At 27.5% G+C, this 19392-nt stretch overlaps 2 protein-coding genes across 19 annotated transcripts in view; both read right to left on the bottom strand.

The window, feature by feature from the left end:
- Positions 1–19392, bottom strand: part of Psi (P-element somatic inhibitor) — a 122588-nt gene that overhangs the window by 44492 nt on the left and 58704 nt on the right. For 14 of the 18 annotated variants that reach the window (XR_010843064.1, XR_010843065.1, XR_010843066.1 and 11 more), the window contains one exon: positions 10400–10489. The exons of 2 other annotated variants lie outside the window; for them this stretch is intronic. The gene's annotated coding sequence lies outside the window, so the exon portion shown is untranslated. Of the gene's footprint in view, positions 1–8505; positions 8580–10399; positions 10490–19392 lie in introns of all 18 variants that reach the window. 2 more of the 18 variants (XR_010843054.1, XR_010843055.1) reach the window with 1 other exon arrangement.
- LOC106682558 (protein GVQW3-like) lies at positions 3093–3434 on the bottom strand. Its single transcript, XM_014423475.1, has one exon. It carries the CDS (start codon positions 3432–3434, stop codon positions 3093–3095), a length of 342 nt encoding a protein of 113 aa, XP_014278961.1.

Raw genomic sequence — 19392 nt, 5'->3', positions numbered from 1 at the left:
TCTTTCCCTCAAACATAGTCCACAATCAACTATTAAATCATCACTAACAAACATTTACTTCTTACACTGCATGATATTAAACAGGTTGGCAGTAATATTATAGCATCTTTCAGTGAGTTGCTAGTTGTAAGAGGAAAATGAATACCTGCTAGGCTAAGCCTAAAACAGAAAGCTGTTTAATAGAATAGCTGATGAATAAAAAGAAAAAAAAATTACCACATTTGATACTTAATGCAATTATGCTGGTTTTTTGGGAGGACATTGCAGGTTTTCATAAAAATAAACCAAACCATTGAAAATATCATGAAAAATAGCTACATTGCCTAGGTTTCATCAAAAAGTTGGGATCATTTGTGCTGATACCACGCTGACTTTTTTATTAGGACTAATCACCTCTGAATCCTTATTTTCATAACTGTTGCAGGACGAGTCATAAATTTTAAACTATTATAACCTTCTTCAATAACAAAGTAAATGCCTATGTACTCACTTTTTCTTTTTGTAAAGCAGTTCAGTACATAGTTTTCCATTGTAATCCAGATGGAACAAGAGTAACCTTCTCTGAATCCACTTTGTGCATTAAATATTAGCTTTTTTCATCCAATATCCACAGTAATCATTTAACTACCATCTTTCCAAAAACTTTTAACATGCAGCTTCTACATTGAATCAGCCATTAAATAGAAGAAAATAACTTATTTTGTCCCAGTCTCAGGATTGGAATCATAACCATTCTCAAAAGTCAGGAAAATTTCTGTGCACCAAATATGGTTCTTAACCTTTTGAGCTCTATGGACACATATATGCATTTGGAGAAAGTCAGCTGAGTGGACTGAGGCCACATATATGTTTTCTCTAAGTCATCAGTGTGGACTAAAGACACATATAAGCATTTGTCGATTTTTTATTTATATACAGTCACTTTCCTGTAAAATTAATACAGGAACACTCATTAATTTTCCTTCCTTAGGTAGCGGTCAGGCACCATAAGGGTCATAAAAATATCTGGGAATTTCCGAAACAGAAATCCCATTTTATGTCAATTTCTTTAAGTACACTTAATTCAGTAAGGAAGACGGTAATATGGAACAAAAAATTGTTTTTCCACTTGTTAGATATAGTCGTATATAATGCATATATTTTACATCAAAATTTACTGGTACCAAACAAAAATTTAGTGAATTTCATTGAGTGCTAATGAAAGACATTTTACAAAAATATCCGCAAAGTAGAAGTGTGGCAGGAGGAAAAAGAAAATCTGAGGATTTACCTTTATGGCTAATTGAAAGCCATTTTCGGACAAAATGTGAAAATCATGCGGGTGCAAAACAGTTGACAATAAGAAAGTATGTTGTTTGCGTTAAAGGTAAGAGGAGCGACAAGTGATACAAATTCAAAAAATGCGATGTCAATCTATCTATCAATAATTATTTTGAAATTTTTCACACACATTAAATTATTAATTTCTGTTATATATATCAAATTAAGTTTTTTATTTGATTGTAACATTTACTATTTAGAATAAATAATTTTAATACTCAAAAATAACACTCTTTAATTATTTAAACTTCTACAAAAGAATTACTATAATTTATTACTGTTTGCTCCTTGTCACTTCTCTGTATTGTGTATAAAAAGTATTCCAGCCCCAGCGATGGTCAGCGCTAGCCAAGCTCCATCCCTACAAACCCTTTCGGCTGGGAGTATTCAGAGCTCAAAAGTTAAGGAAAAGAAATTCACCATGAGTCTGGTTTTGGTAGATTTTTCAATATGTAATTGTGGACATAATCTAACCTTGACAGTGAAGGTTTAGCTCTTTTATACTGCCAAATAGTTCTTCTCCTTTAAAAAAGGTCGTAAGTGTTTTATATTTGATTTTCAGTTATATTTAAGTCAGTGACATCTAGTATCCACTGAGTTTAGGGGGAGTATATGTTAGTAAAATTCTGTGAAGCACTCAGCTAAAGGCTTAATGTTCATCGACCAAAAGTGTTGGCTGATAGTCTTCATACTTTCTTAAAATATTCTGAATCTATTTTCAGTACAATCCAGGTAAGATATTGGTTCAAATACTGGCCAGAAATTAATTCAAAGATTCCTTCTTTTTGTTTTAAATTATTCTACATGACATTGAACAGTTTTTATTATTTTATAAGACTGCTTAGAGTAGGTATACTTCAAGTGGTCTTTTTTTCTTAATAGTTAATTTATATTCCTTGTCATACCGTGAAATACTTTTACTTGAATAAATTTTTTTTTTACATTAGAAAATATTATGGTTGAGACAAGATGTTACTATAATGATGTTGATTTTTTAAATTCCAATATTGATTTATTGTCCTTACAATGTGTCACAGCTTAGGCGATGACATGTAGATCATTCTAATATTTCATTATTTTATGATTTTTAAGCGGGGGTGGTTTGAAAACTTCTCAGAATGTACTAGAAAGAAGTGTCTTACCTCGATGGAACTCCTTTTATTTTTCAACATAGTCTCCCTGTTGACTAATGCATTTGGTCCAGTGATGTTCCAATGTCTTGATCCCATCTTGAAAATGAGATTCCTCCAGGCCTGCAAAATACCTCTCCAATTCGGCTGTCAGTTCTTCCGTTGAAGGAAATCTCCGTCCATCTAGGAAAATTTTCAGCTTAAAGAAGAGATGAAAGTCTGATTGTGCCAATTCAGGTGAATAAGTGAATGTGGCAACAATTCGTACCTTAGTTCATGAAGTTTTGCCATGGCAATAGCACTTGTGTGCGGGTAGGTGTTGTCCTGATGAAAGATGACTTTCGCGTATCTCTTCCTGTAGTTGGTCTAGGAGGTTTGCGTAGTATAGCCCTGTAATTTTTTGGGAAGTAAGAAGATAATCTATCAGTAGAATGCCTTTTGCATCCCAGAAAATTGAGCCCAAGACCTTTCTGTCCGAACGTACTGCCTTTGCTTTCTTTGGTGGTGGTGACTCAGCATGTTTCCACTGCTTTGACTGCTGTTTGTCTCTGGGGTATATTAGTGGACCCAAGTTTCATCTGTAGTCACAAACCGGCACAAAAAATCTTATTGGTTGTGCTGAAAACAGGCCAGATTTTGTTCTCATATTTCCAATCTGGTTCGTTTATGGTCCAATGTCAAGAGCCGCAGCACCCTTCTTGCGGATAATTTCTTCATTCCCAATTCTTCAGTTAAAATATGATATATCCATTCAGATGACATCCCTACAGCTTCAGCAATCTCGCACACTTTCAGTCGATGATCCTCCATGACCTTTTTATGCACTTTTACGATAAATTCTGGGGTCATTCCACTACATGGATCATCATCTAAGCTCTTCCGACCAAATATAAACTCACTGGTCCACTTGGTAACAATTGAATATGAAGGAGCAGAGTCCCTCAGTGTGTTCTGAAAGTTAGCATGAATTTTCTTTGCTTTCATACCTTTCTTTATAAAGTACTTAATTACTGCTCAAATCTCAGCTTTTTCCATTGTCACAAACCAGTACGTATAAAATAAAAACAAAGAGCTGTCACTACTACTCATGCCACGTGTTCACTCACAAAGGATGTGTGATTATTGCGCGGGAACCTCGTTGATGTAGCACTGACACCTAGTGGTGATTCCGAGAACTTTTCAAACCATCCTCGTGTTTACTATTTCAAAATGGAAATCTCAGGATAACGGACTAAAATTATGTAAGTTTCGCTAAACCAGATTTTTACATGTCTTCAAGAACATGATTTCATGAAAAAGTATAGGGATTCTAGCAGCTTCCCAATACCCCACCCCAAGGATAGGATGAAAATTTCTTCAGTGTGTTGTTGACATTAGATGATGAAATTTTAATCTATAGGATGAGTTACATCTGCCAAAGCATTTTTTGATCTAAATTTAAATTTAATTTCTTTTTTTATTATGTACACTAGTCATATATATACATAACAAATATAAACTAAAATATAATTGTTTTCAGAAAAAAAAATGTGAAAAACATCAATATTCCAATATTCTCCAATTTAAATTATTTATCAAATAATATCCAATTCAAATATCAACATCCTCAACATAAAAACATTCCAATAATTTTGTTTCTTATAGATATCAAACTCTGGTAGCGATAATCCAACAAAATACTGATATTTTTTGACATTCTTATTAATATTGTTTAGCAACAATATACCGTATAATATATTATTTTATCACAATATAGATATTTTGATTAAAAAGACTAGAAAATTTTATGAAAAGCATAAAAATGAAATTTTGTTTTGATAATTTAATACCTGTTTCGATAAAAAGACAAGAAAATTTTATAGAGAGCTTTGAAATAAAATATCAATATTTTGTTTGTATAATCTAATATGCATTTTGATATTTAACATTGTTGTTAATATTGATATCAATATCAGCAACAATATTCAAAAAATATTTTATCAAAATATCGATATTTTGTTTCAATAATTTAATATTCATTCGATATTTGACATTGTTATTAATATCAATATGGAAGATAAGCAACAATATTTTGATATTATTCTGTCAAAATATCGATAATTTGTTAGAAAAAAATAAAAAATCGGTATTTTATTATGATAATTTCATATTCATTACGATATTTGACATTGTTATTAATATCGATATTGAAGATTAGCAAGAATATTCTGATATTATTTATGGAAATATGGGTATTTTGTTTAAAAAGTCTGGAAAATTTAATGAAAAACTTAAAAATGGTATTTCGATATATTGTGTTTTGATAATTTTATTTTCATTTCATTATTTAACATATTTGTTAACATCGATATAAAAAATTAGCAACAATATTCCTATATTATTTTATCGAAATATCAATATTTTGTTTAGGACAATATTATATCGGAATATTGTTAATAAACCATATCGATATTAATTAGAATGTAAAAAATAGAAATGAATAATTTATTATTTAATCAAAATATTGATATTTCTTTTTTAAGTTTTCCTTGAAATTTGATATCAATATTGATAAAAATGCTAAATATCGAAATGGACATTAAATTATCGAAACAAAATATAGATTTCTCTTTCAGAAATTTTCCATAATATTCTCTAGTTTTTAAAAGGAAATATCGATATTTCGATTAAATAACGGAATGTCATTGCTAATCTTCAATACCAAGATTAACAACAATGTTAAATATCAAAATAGACATTAAATTATTGAAACAAAATATTGATATTACATTTAAAATTTTTTAAGTTTTCTTTAACAAAATATCGATATTGCTAAGAATGTCAAATATTGAAATGAATAATTTATTACTGAAACTAAATATTGATACTTCATTTTTAAATTTTACATAAAATATTCCAGTATTTTTAACCAAAATATCAATATTCGAAAAATAATATCGGAATATTTTTATTGTCAGAATATTAAATTTTTCAAACAAAATATCGATATTTCAATAAAATAATATCAAAATATTGTTGCTAATCTTTGATATCAATATTAATAAGAATGTAAAATAAATATGAAATTATTGAAACAAAATATCAATATTTCATTTTGAAATATTCCATAAAATGTTCCTGTTATCTTTAACAAAATATTGATATTTCTTTACGAAACTTTTAATATATTTTTTTTCCAAACGAAATAATTATAATAAATTTCACTAATAGCCTAGCTAAGCAAATATCTGCTATAATTATTATTTCAATATAAGAGCAATACAAGTTTTGAGTTAGTTATTTTAAGTATTTTGCTACTAAATTTTAAACAAGTTAGTGGAAATATGAACAGTTACAATGATTATAAAGTAACCTAAGCATGGTTATATTGTTTTTAATTCAAAGAAAATTAATTTAACTAAGAATTCATTCTAAGAAAACTCAATATTTAAGGTCTAGGTCTATTTTGATTAAACTTAGTACACATTTTTAATAGGCCTTGTAATGTTTCCTTTGGGTGTAAATCAACTAGTTTAGAATAGCTCCGCTAATTTTGATAAAACTTGGTAAACATGCTACATAATAAAAAAAAAAACATGGTGCTGATCACCCTTGTCTTTTAAGTCTGAAATATTTAACACCCGATGAGTGGTAAACATCAACCAGGAAGACCGTTGCAGCACTAGTATAATATTTTTTCTAAAAATATCCTACACATGTCGCTTTCCCCCTTGAGCCTATTCACTTTTTCTTCAATGGTTAGAGTTACAAATACAAATATGAAGTATTAGTTAATAGAAAGATGTGTAAATGTACTAATTTATAACATAAAAACATTTATTAATAATTTTTTTATCTTTATTAGAAATGAACTTTCTTCATTATTTTTATTATCAATTAAAAATATTAGAGTGCTACCAATGGGTAGTTTCTCTACACGCCTGTAACACTCCAATTTAACTTAGATCAGATTTACTAAATGTATTATAATGTACAGTTGTAAATAGCAATAAATAAATATTAAAAAAAAAATTAAAACTATACTCCATTAACAATAAAAGAAAGAAAAGTATATATACCAATCTATTTTTTTGGTTTATAAGAGGCTTATATATAATATTTAAAGAACCTATATCATCTTTACAACTATTGAGATAATTTGTATATATTTTCAGGTTTAGATTCACTGGAGTTATCTGAAATACATATATATATTCTTTCCTGATGTTGGTGTCAGACAAAAGATTTTAACAGGCTAATGCACAATAAGCAATCTGAATTTCAAATATTTTCTGAGGGGCAACTCTTCTTCACCCCAAGTTGGGAATGAAGATGAGCCACATATGGTTCAATTGCCGGCTTAGTGGTCCTCCAACTTCTATGTTGGTGGTTAACTAATTTAATGTTGATCTAACTAATATAGAATTATGGATTTACTTCTGCTACAACAGATTTTTTTACAAGGCATTTAAAACAAACAAACAAAATATCAATAACAAAAAACTGTTTGAAATAGATGGCTAACTGTTGAGAGAATGTAACTAAATCATTAAAATGCAGAAGAAAGAACAATAAAAAATTATCCAATGTAAAGAGCACAACTGAAAATAGTATACAAAACAAAAGAAAATAGTATATGTAAAACTGATCTAGGAACAATTGGCAATAATTTCCTCGTTTACCATCTGATCTCTAAAGAATATATCCTTTCTATGAATTAATTTATAAAGTTTTTGGTTAAACAAGAAACATTTTTAAGACAGAAGTATTGTGATTAACCGTCTTTTTCTACAAATGCCACCAGTAAAGATTTCCTTCCGTACAACCTACTTAAATGTTAGTTACCAGGTCTGCAATGTTTACCTAAATTCTCTATACTGTTCTAGAATTACTAACCGCAATACATATCAACCAAGGAGTTGAATTAAAATAGCGCAGATTAAATTGAGATATCAATAAATAAAATTATCAGGTTGATTTAACAAGGACTTAATAAATAAAATTATCAAGATTCTATATGTTTTTACTCTTTTGTGAGAAATAATGATTAAATTAACTAAAGACCAAGATTGCAAATTAATGATGAAAAAGCAAAAATTAATTAAATGACCAAAATAAAAATATAGTTCATAAAATTAAATATTAAAAAATATAGTTTTACTATACCCTAACATTACAACTAAAATCAAACCATACTGTCTAAAATCTTAAAAACAAATTTGGTAAAATAATCAATTTGAGGATTTATCTGAGCATTGATCAATTAATAATAAAGTAATAAATAAATTTTTAAAAAACAATTGAAATATTGCATGATTAACTGTACTTCGTAAAATATCTTTGCATTTCAGCAGAATTACATTTTTAAAAAATTATTATAACATAATAAAAAATGAGTTGCTTATGTAAGAAAGAAGGAAAAATGGCAAAACTAGCTTTTTTTATACATGTTAAACAAGTATAATAATTAATTTCATAAATGAAATATAAGCTACTAGGTTTTTCAAAAACTAAAACAATTTATATAAACTCAAAACAAAACCTTATATAAGTTTATCAAAACTATATGTGAATATAATGTAAGTTTCTGTTAAGCATAAAACATTTTTTTTCTTTTACTCAACCCTGTGTTCATTTGATGGTGTCCCCCCCCCCTTTGAAATATAAGATAATTTATTTTCAGAGGATTAAGGACCTTAGTACCAAACTCTAAAATTTCTGAATTATTTACTAAGACACTGTTCTGGTCTTACATAGGCATCTTCTAAACTAAAGCGAATTACCTATTTGATATAATTTTTGCAATATAGAAAAACATTATTTTAGGTCAGACTCACCTGTGTCAAAGTGTACTTTACTTTATTAACGGTCTTAAATTAAAGCAAACAATTTTACATTAAATAATGCTTTTTAATACTATATCAGGTATATTTAGCATTTCATTTGAAACTTAGAATTGTTGATAAAGAGGAAATTAAATTTATTGTATAATAATAATATTAAGAAGATTATGGTTTTAATGTTTCTTTAAAACTTTATTGGGGTGGAATAAAATCTTGTTAAATACATAGCAAACCTGGAAACCAACATTGAGGTAGGGAATCTCTTTCCACATCAACTGCAAAACTTTGGATTCTGAACTAGTATGATCTGTAGAGAAACAAGTATGAATCACTCTCCTAATAAGAAATGTAAGCCTGCTCTATATTTATAGAGATTTCTTCATAAAATTCAAATAATTAACTTTCTTGTTTTTTAAATCAAGAATTTTTTTTATGAACAGGAGAAAAATTGCAATGAATTATAGTCACAATATATCAAAAATCAAAAGAAAAGAAAAATAGAGTATAGATAATTATACAGTCAATAACTGGCATCTCTTAAATCATATAAACAATAAGACTTTAGTAGCAGTGCAGGACTCATAGTAATACAATCTATAAATTCAGCCATTATAATTTTTCTAAATATATTCATAACTTCAAAAATAGCTGGAAAACACAATATACTAATAAAAAAATACATTTAAATAAACTTTAATTATATTTTATTCAAGTATGAGAATGAAAGAGAGCACACAAATATATTAAATATGCACTAATCATACTTGTAATTTATATCTCATATTATACAAGTCATACATCAACAAATTCTACTCAAATGTCGCAAATCAAGAATTTGGGAAAAGGGAGCCACATCTTACTCCAGAAATTTTTTGTTCTTTGCCTAACAGAATTTCAGGAGTGGATGAGGCCTTTCTCCAAACCAGTATAACAAATCCAAATAATAAAAAAAAATTGGTAAGTACACCAACACAGCTTTTTTTTCTTTCTAAATCTGCTATTTATATTATCTGGGTATGAAAGGTAACATAAATATACACAAGTGAATTCATTGTATACATACTATATTTGAGAACTCTCTTACTTAACAGAAATTTAAAGAAACAATGCAATACAGCATTTCGAAGTCTATATTAACTTAACAAATCAGATTTAAACACTTCCCACTAGCAATCTTTTAGTTTTAAATAAATCTCTTTTCATAAAAAATTAAACCATTTTATTTCAAAACAAATGAACCTTACTTCATAAAGACAAAAACCCATTTAATCTAACAAGTAACTTTTATTTCAAATGTAACTATTTCCATTTCATCTAAAACATCTGCAAATAATAAATATCTAAATAAAAATAATCTTAAAATTTTGTTTTAGTATATGATTCAAACAAATCATATATATGAATTTATGTAATCAAAGCTACATCTTACAAGGTACAATTAAATTTCTGCCTAAGGATCTAGCATATATTAAACATTCAGCTAATTATTGCAATAACTCGCTAAATCAGAATATAGTTTCTAAAAATTAACAGTACTCTAGACTTAGACAAAATAAATAATCAAGTGTAAGTAGCTATGATTAAAAATACATATGCAATGTTTTATATGTATTTTGTGCAAATGGTAGTATTGTAAATAGAATGCACAACTTTTATACTTTTTTTATAGCCATCTACACTTTTTTTCAGCTTGTTGGTCTACCCTAATCACGGAGACAAATGTTAAAACTTCCCACAGATACTGAATTCAACTCTGTGATTCTTAACTCGAACCATTATTATTACGTTTATTTACACTTTTTATTTTATTAAAAACATTTATTATTTCATCCTATATTATTTGTTTTTAAGGAACAAATTAAGTATAAGAATCATTTGCAATGGTTAAAAATAAAATGAAATGGTTACAATTGAACAAAGCTACACAGAATTTGTAAAGGTATAAATTTATTTTGAAAAATATTTAAGTGATATAGAAGGGGCTACTATATTTGATCTGAAAAAGGTTTAAAACGACTAGACTTGGAAATACTATACATTGTGACTATCATAATGTATTTGATTTAATAACAATCCAACCATTATTCTGGAAATTTTGCCTTCATAAAAAATATATATTGGTCTCACCTGAATGACTGGCGATGAAATGGAGTAACTACATCAAAGCATTTTCCAGAACATGCTCTTTGTGGTAGTTTGAATGGGTCTTTTTCAAACCTAGTACAAAAATTATTTTTGTAATACCCTAGGCTGAGATTATAAAAATGGAAATCTGATCATTTCAAGGGGGAGGAAACAAAACAAAACAAACATGAAATCATAACTAAATAACCAAAATAATGTATTCTCATTATTATTATAAGATGAATCAACAATAAAACATCAAATTATTATAATAAACATCCAAATTAAACAGATATAAGTACATGGCTAGAAGATATCCTAAAACGGAACAAAAAAATTCACATTAACTCATCAAAGAATATTTTCATCACGCCATTTCGAAAGCCACTTTATAATGTATATTAAAATACTAATACAATCACAGGTTTTCAAAATTAATAAATCATATTAATATTAAAATAACATCTGAAAAATTATTCCTTTATAACCTTTATTTTCAATTTTTTTAAAATTCTTTCCAATTGAATTGCACACTTAAATATACCAGATCATGTTTATGGGTATAGAATTTGTTGAAATATGTACATCTTTTTAAAGATATTTTATACCTGGCCAAATGCTTTCTATAATGCATTTTAAAAAGATTCAATTATTTTTAAATTACCGCAATCCAAATAGATATTTAGAGCTGAATTACATCACCTAATTACAGGCACTGGTACAATAATCAAAATTATCCCTGGAAATCTTTTAACTACCAATCAAGTTATTTAATATATGTTAAGGAAATTAGTTCAAGTGGGAGTGAAGCATAACGCAATATCATAAATGACCTCTCCTTCACACCACTGCTGGTAGGTCTTGTTAAGTCAAAACCAACTAGGCTGGTATGGCGGAAAGTAATTCATTTTGAAGGGTTGGTGGATGAACTGAGAAACAGAGGTTGTGACAAGGACAGGGTTATTTGAAATAACTTAAATCTAAACCTGTTTAAGTAGGCTTTTTGAAAGTCTGGTAGACAACTGCAATGGGGAAGGAAGTAACACTTCATTATATAACCTAACCTTTGTCTTGCTGCTAGGACTGGTTAAACAATAATGAAGTCTTTGGGCTTCATTTGTCAACAGTTGAAAATGGTCAATAGTTTCAATGGTAGATCAAGAAAGTAATATTGGTGTTGTTTCGACTGAACATACTTGCAGGCAGGGATAGCACCTGATCCAATTAAGAGAAAAATAAAGCTCTATGGAAGCCTATCACCAACTATTCAGTTTATTGTTTTGAAACCTGAGCTATTTAGTAAAAAAATAACAATAAAAAACCTCCCTATATCTTAGATCAGAACAATAAACTTTTTAAAATTCACTGATCACAGTCAACTAGTCAGAATGACAGATTTCAACGTTAATTTCATTATCACAATACTGTACCTACAAGTGCTACATTACACAAACACAGGTAGGGTTTTGATTATTTTTCTTTCTTTTTATAACACAACAGATTTAGAACAAAATCTAATATACCTACTACGGTCAGCTGAATCTCTTTTGTACCTCATTATGAGATATACAGGAGGAAATTACTAGTTCAATCAACATGAGAATACAAGAGAACAGTAATAATAATTTTAACATAAGTTTTAAATAAAAAACCCAAAATATTTTTTCTGAAAAAGTTAGGTTTGGAACTGAAGACTGAGCCAGCTCAAATACACCATGATAATATGATAATGAAAAACCTACATATATAAACAATAGTGACCCTATCAAGAAAACCTAATTAAAAGGTTTGAAGAGTTATATTGCTAAATTAAAAAACCCTTAGTAAATGAAATATGGTCCGGGTGCGGTCAAATAAAACTCAAATCATTATAACTTTAAATAGTTATTACTATTTGAGTTTTATTTAACCGCACCTAGACCATATTCCATTTATTATTACACACGGTCAATCAGCGATCTTCCAGTATGTTAAAAGCACATAAGTTGGCTGTAAATCTTTAAAGAAATTTAAAGACAAGGTTTTTAAAAAATCTGTTAGTATGTTAAAAACTGTTAGCATCAAACAGATGGCTGTAAATTTTAAAAAATGGTCTATTCATATTTTCAGTAAAATTAAACTGAATCTATTTATCTCCATTTAATTAAATATCCCATCAATTATCGAACGACTTTCTATAAAGTAATAACATAAGATTAGCGAGAACCAAGGATAAAAATACAACAAATTGAGGCATCCATAGTTTATAACCTAAGTTAACATATTTTATGAATTAATGATGTTCCCAATCAATTCAAATTGTAAAAAATGAAAAATATTTGTGAACCGAGAATTTGATTTGTTAAAACCTAAACCAAACTAAGTATTTTTGTTATTTAAATAGATTACAATAATAATAAGTAAAATAATTCCATCATAAATCATAATACAGAGGACATGTGAATGGCTACGTACATCAAAGAAAAATAATTTAATTCTAATAACTTACAATGTAACTTTCATTAATTTTTTTTTTTATTTTTGCAATTGAGAAAATCCTAAACAATTATTGGTCAACAAGATATAATAAATAATACCTTGAAAACTTAATTTAAAAATTGGTAGTTTAAATGTTTTAACATTTATTTGTGTAAAGTATATTTTACTTAGAACAATGTTAACTGTTCATTTTTTAAAGGAACCATCAAATGTATTATCACAAAGGAAAAAAACAACTTTATTCAGTATGCCCAACAGAACTAAATTTTCAATTGGTTAAATTTTAAAGATCAAAAATTTCTATTACCAAATGATATTTTTAATCATTAAAGAATTATAGATTTCTCAAAAATCACAAACATTATCATTAAACAAAGATTAGGAGGTAACAATAAAAACAATAACAAAATCAAAAGAAGTAATAAGCGAAACCTTTTTCATAACATGGCTTTAAATATAGTTGATATGAGAATTTATTTCAACAATATTTGACCTGATTTTGAGTTTGTGTGTAGATTAAGATCATTATTAATAATATTTTTCATCAATATTCCTCTCCTTACCTTCAAAGGTTTACCACAAAAATAACTAAGTATAATAAACAAAACAAAAAATAATTTTCATGCAGAAGTAACGATCCAATAACACACACAACAAAAAAATTAATAAATAAAAAGTAAATAAACAAAAGAAATAAGCATATTATAATCTAAACTATTCTACACATGTGCCTCATTTGTTTCTAAATTAGAAAACAAATGTAATATTAAATAACACGATTGTATACCACAAGTTATAATATGATACTAAAGATATAAACCGAGAAAACAAAATATTTGTATTAAAAATTTACAAAGAAATTAAAAATTGGGTGATAAATAATCACGGAAATATATAAAGAATAACATAAGTTTTTATGGTAAATGCTGTAAATATAGTTAGAATAAACACATATGGAATTAAATAAATAAAAATAGAATGTTTCAAAATATAAAAATACAAATAATGTAGAATTAGCATATTATGTTTTGAAAAATATTTTTGATAATAAAGAAAAAGATATTTAAATTGATAATGGCATATACAAATAAAATAACATGTAAAATATGTAAAAACAAATACTAAAAACACCATAAAATATTGTAATAGACAAGAACAATAATTGAATATATTGTAACATGTAAATGCAAATATATTGAAATAAAATGAATTATATATGAAAAAAAAACAAATGCTGCAATATATATTTATAAAATATTCAAGTGCGTGTTTGGAAAAAAATAATAAAAATATACACACAAATATAAGTATTTAAATAAAATTGATTATGTTAATGAAAATAAATAGTAAATATTTAATTATTCGAAACATTATTATGTTAAAAGAAAAAAAATTATAAGAAAAAATAAAGTAATCTATATAAAAATGGCACATGGGGAAATCTATATGGAAGAAAGGAGTATACAAAGAAATATATACATATAAAGGTACTTACCGTAATATCCCTTATTATTAACAGAGATCATCAATTTTGAAAAGACGATAACATACATGTAGATTGTCTTATAAATTCATGTATGTTTTGATAGGTTACAAAATTTGTCAATACGAACTTATCTGCAGATTCTTAATAATTTTTTTTTTAATGAGATACTTCAAGTGTAGAGCTATAGCTTTCAAATCAGAAGAGAACTATTTAGTAAACAGGGGATCAAAAGACCGTTTTGAATTCACACATAATGGACTAGACTCCATCATGAAACTGGGATTGATAGCCTAGAGGCTGAACTCGTAAGACAGGGCAAATTAGAAACTGTAAAGAGATTGGATAATCTTATAATAGAGACAGGTAATGGGGAAGTTAAAACATCACAATGGAGGACTATCCTCCTGACTAAATAAAGAGTGACTGACACCCTGGATTACGACAACTATAGGACCATCAAAAATTGGAACATTTAAGTATCTAGGATCAGTAGTGATTGTACATAACAGGAACCAGGAGGTGTAACTAAGATTTATTGCTGCATATAGATTCTGATAAGTTCTATAGTAAAAGGAAGATTTTCTAAATAAAATAAGTTTAGTTTAATATTCCTTCATCGCATTTATTCATGCATAAATGATGTACCGGCTGACGGTTCTTCGTGTATAACAATCTATATATTATGTGAAAGTATAGAAATAACTTATTTCTGTTGCTACTATAAATTCTATTATATATATTCGATTAGCAAAAGAACTGTAATATTACTTCCACAACTCAACACAGTATACAGATTGCTGCACTTAAATGGTCTAATCAGTCAAAACATTGAGTAAGAATAAAGAAATAATCATCCTAATAATTTTATCTGTATGATCATGATCTCCTGCAATATATGGAAAGCCGTTACAGACACAATCAGCAAAGATGCCCCAGTACAAAGAACTGTTAGGACCTATCCTGACATAAGGATTTGAAACGTGAATTATGATGAAGACCAGCAAAAAAAAAAAACCAACAGTTTCTGCACAGAAGGTACACCAAGAGATATGGCCCTATCAAGAACAATGCATATCTACAAACCTGTCAACCTATATAAGGAACCAGATGTGGTTAAGTGTATTCAGACAGTAAGGGGTGGGCCACACTGCACTGACATAAGAGACCTCGACCCCAAAGAAGTAGGTCAGCAAAGGACTAGATAGAAAAAAAGTTGGAAGGTCAAAGCTGAGATGAATAGATGATAGATGGGTGGTCACCTGGAGAAAGAAGACTCAAGAGACAGTCAGTAATACATTGTAGATCTCAGGATGATGATCAATGCATCTGAAGATTCAAAGAAAACAACTAACAATTTTTGCCAACATATCACAGCCAACTGAATCAGTTCCAAACCCTAACCTAGTAAATCAGCCTTGACAATATCATCCGAATTCAACATTAAGTATCCTTCAAAAATGTTCAAGCTAACTAATCTTTTTTCTAAATAACAGTCTAATAAGTTCTATTTCATATGTTTCTAGAAATTAGGCACTAACTAAACAATTTTGAAACAGAGAAATAACGAACATTTTTTGCATTTGATTTAGGGTTTATTTATGAATTTTCACTTGTACTATTTTTAAAAAATGCACAAATAAAAAAATGTCACATGTTGAACCACAACGGAAACTATTATAGTGGAATTCAGAAATGGTCATTTGAAAAATTGGTTAGCATTCTGTGTGAAAAACTATTTTTCTTTTAAGAATGGAAAATAACTTAATTCAGTTATTTAGAAATCACTTAGATTACTAAATACCCACAAATGTGAAAAAATCAGCATGATATAAAAAAATTTAAATGGCAAATTTTGCAACACCATACCTATTAGACTAGAAACAAAAAAGGTTTTTACACTTCAACTTTATCCTAATGAAAACTATTTAGTTATTAAAACTTCCACATACCTTTCTCATAAGAAATGTTATCCAACACAGTTCATATTTGTTACCCTTTAACTTTAAGAGTTCGCAAGGCATTTATTTCAAAAAGGCAATAATTAGATAGAAACCACCTCGATTCCATGAGAAAAAAATAGAGATAAGACTTATGTCCTGAATGTACAAACAAGCAAGGTTTTTCTCAATTTTGCTCCATAAATATAAACTTCATTCAATATTTTTTTTTTAATGTTTCAATACAAAATAATCTCTATAAACATTAATATTTGAATAGTTATTAAGATTTTTATTATTCACAAATGATAGATTATTGGTGAATTTACTTAAACAAACGCATAATAATTTTTCTTGCCCACTTCAAACGGGTTTCATTCCCTTTCATGTTGGTTAAGAATAATAGGGGATTAAGAGTTTAAATCTACTATTATTTATTAAGTAAATGATTTATTTACAAGAGAAAAAAACCTGAAGAAGTTTACCATAAATTTAATTCTCATGACAGTAAAGAGGTGAAGCAACTATTCAGAAAAAACACCCCTGAAAATACCACTAATGTAGGTCTATAACAAGTGCAGAATTTTTATTCCATATCTACATTTTGGAACTTTCTGATATAACCTTTAAACATGCTCCATGAATTATTTCACTGAGTAATAAAAAGTCATTTAAACAGTACATGTGTTCCAAATTAATAACTAAAACCTTATCTAGTACAAAAAAAACTTAAAATTACTAATATGCAACAGTTAACACGAATCTATTTGAGTTCAAAAACATAGGGAATCAAAAATTTCTAGAAAAGAATTTATCAGTAAATAAAGTTATATTATGTAAATTAAATATCATTAACTTGAAAATTATTCTTAAGTAGTATATATAAGCCACAAAAATAAGATAATACCCAAGATCAGTCAAGATAAACTAATATTAAAAAGTTTTTTGTGTTTTTTTAATTACGAAAGCTAATTTTTTGGCCAAACCATCTTCAAAGTTAGGGCAGCTAGATTAAGATATTGTAGCAAACTTAACAGGTATACTTTACACAAATAAATATCTGTTTTCATTTCTACTAATAAAACATATTTTACAAAAATCCATTAACCAATATATTTATACCCTTACAATAAAAAAAATAAATTAAAAACTGGATCCAACAACAGAAAGTGTTTTAAATCCCTTGATTCTTAAAAAATTAATTAATACTGAGCAAATAAGCATATTGAAAAATGGGGAACCAGTTTCACCAAGACCCATGAAAAACAAACATGAAAATTTTGTTATAACTAACTACTGAAAGATCAATAACAAAATACTCGGTAGTTTTAAGCAGATTATCTGTACATTGAAGAAACTGTCAATACATAATTTGAAATGGAGATAGTATGTAGCTGAAATAAGGTGTAAATTAGTAAAATAAAAGGGAGCACACTAATGAACTACTGAAAGGTAGTTAAATGTTGTCTTTTTTACCACCATCAACATACTTAAAAGTTGGTATATATAATTATTACACAATTTATTATTAAATACGCTTTAGTTTAAAAACCAATAAATTAATTTTTTTCACAACTCTCAGCCTTTTGATGACACTCCAAATGATAAGCTGAAACTAAAACTATATTGTTTAAGTAAATAAAAATCGCATCCATTTTAGTCTCAAAATATTTTTATTCCTTCTTTATTAAAATTTATCACAACAATTTTACTGTTGACAGTGATAAATAATTTTAATTTTTAATTTAATGTGAAAAAATGACTAGTTAGGGTAATTTGTGGACTGATATAAAGGAACTGGTCAGAATAGCCTGCATGAAGTATTTTTTTTAATTATTTGGTTTTAAAATTGTATTAAGATAGTCCTTGAGGATGGCAGAAACGTTGACTTGTTTTACAGACATTTCTGTATTTAGGAAATTTGCTGTCATAAATTTCTTCAGTTTAGGAGCCTTTATGATCCATGAAATAGGAACAAGAGAGAATTAGATTCATCTATAACCTGCATAACTCAAATGTGGAACACCTAAAAAAACCGATTTATAAAGCTAAAACCTATTTTCAAAATAAATTAACAGTTAGACTTTACTCGAGAACCTCTGGTTTATACACAAAATATTTCATGGAGCATGCTTTTATAACTAATTTGATAATTTTATTGCTTTAAAAGATTAATAAAGCAAAAATATCTAAATTTTATACATGCGCCATGTATGTTCACTCAAGTCCAAGTATCAAAGTAGATATGGATTTGTTTATCTTTAAATGAGCACTATAAATATATAATTACTAGCATAGGAATTTTATATAAGATAATTTTGTTTAAAAAAACCTGAAGAGGAAGGTTGGGATACACACATAATTTCCAGAACTCGAGTAATCCTATTAAAATCTTAATATATACTTTATGTATTAAAAGTCTAAACCTTACTTTCTTAAAAAACACATTAATTTCCATAAAAGAGAAAACAAGTCTCTCTTTTCAAAGATAAACGTACAGTTCATCATGAAAATCCTGAGAACTTTTTTATTTAAATGGGGTAATGGTTCCAATAAACATCTCGAGTCAGGAAGTATGCAATGAAAATGAAAAATAAAAAACAACATATATATACACACATAATTATTTCATACATTAATTAATCTAAGGAAATGAATTTTTTTTTCCTTTATTCTAAAATATCAATTTACTTTTTTCTTTCTATTTTTTATATTACGATTTCTAAAATTAACCAAATACAGCAGTTCATGAATTCAGTCTCATGACATATAAGTTCTCTTCACCATAGTTGTTATTCCCTATGACAGTATTTTTCTACTCTTACATGAAATAAGGAACAAAATAATTATATACAAATGCAATTTATAAAGAAACATTTTTAATTAACTTTTAGATTCAAAATCTACAATTATAAATGATAATGTAAATGGAACAAACAAAATAATCTACCATGCTAAGACTTTTAGAGGACACAGGATGAAAACCTATTTCCTTCCTCCAAGTCAGAATGTCTTTTATGACAAACACTATAGTGGGAAATATGTCACATAATCAAATACAACTAGAATGTATATGTATATGTATATAACTATAT

Source organism: Halyomorpha halys, unplaced genomic scaffold (genome assembly GCF_000696795.3).
Source record: "Halyomorpha halys isolate HHAL.00 unplaced genomic scaffold, Hhal_1.1 Scaffold424.1, whole genome shotgun sequence".
In the NCBI taxonomy this organism is placed as follows: domain Eukaryota; kingdom Metazoa; phylum Arthropoda; class Insecta; order Hemiptera; family Pentatomidae; genus Halyomorpha; species Halyomorpha halys.
Note: the sequence above shows the minus strand (reverse complement) of the source record. Positions and strands in the feature narration are given on the sequence as shown.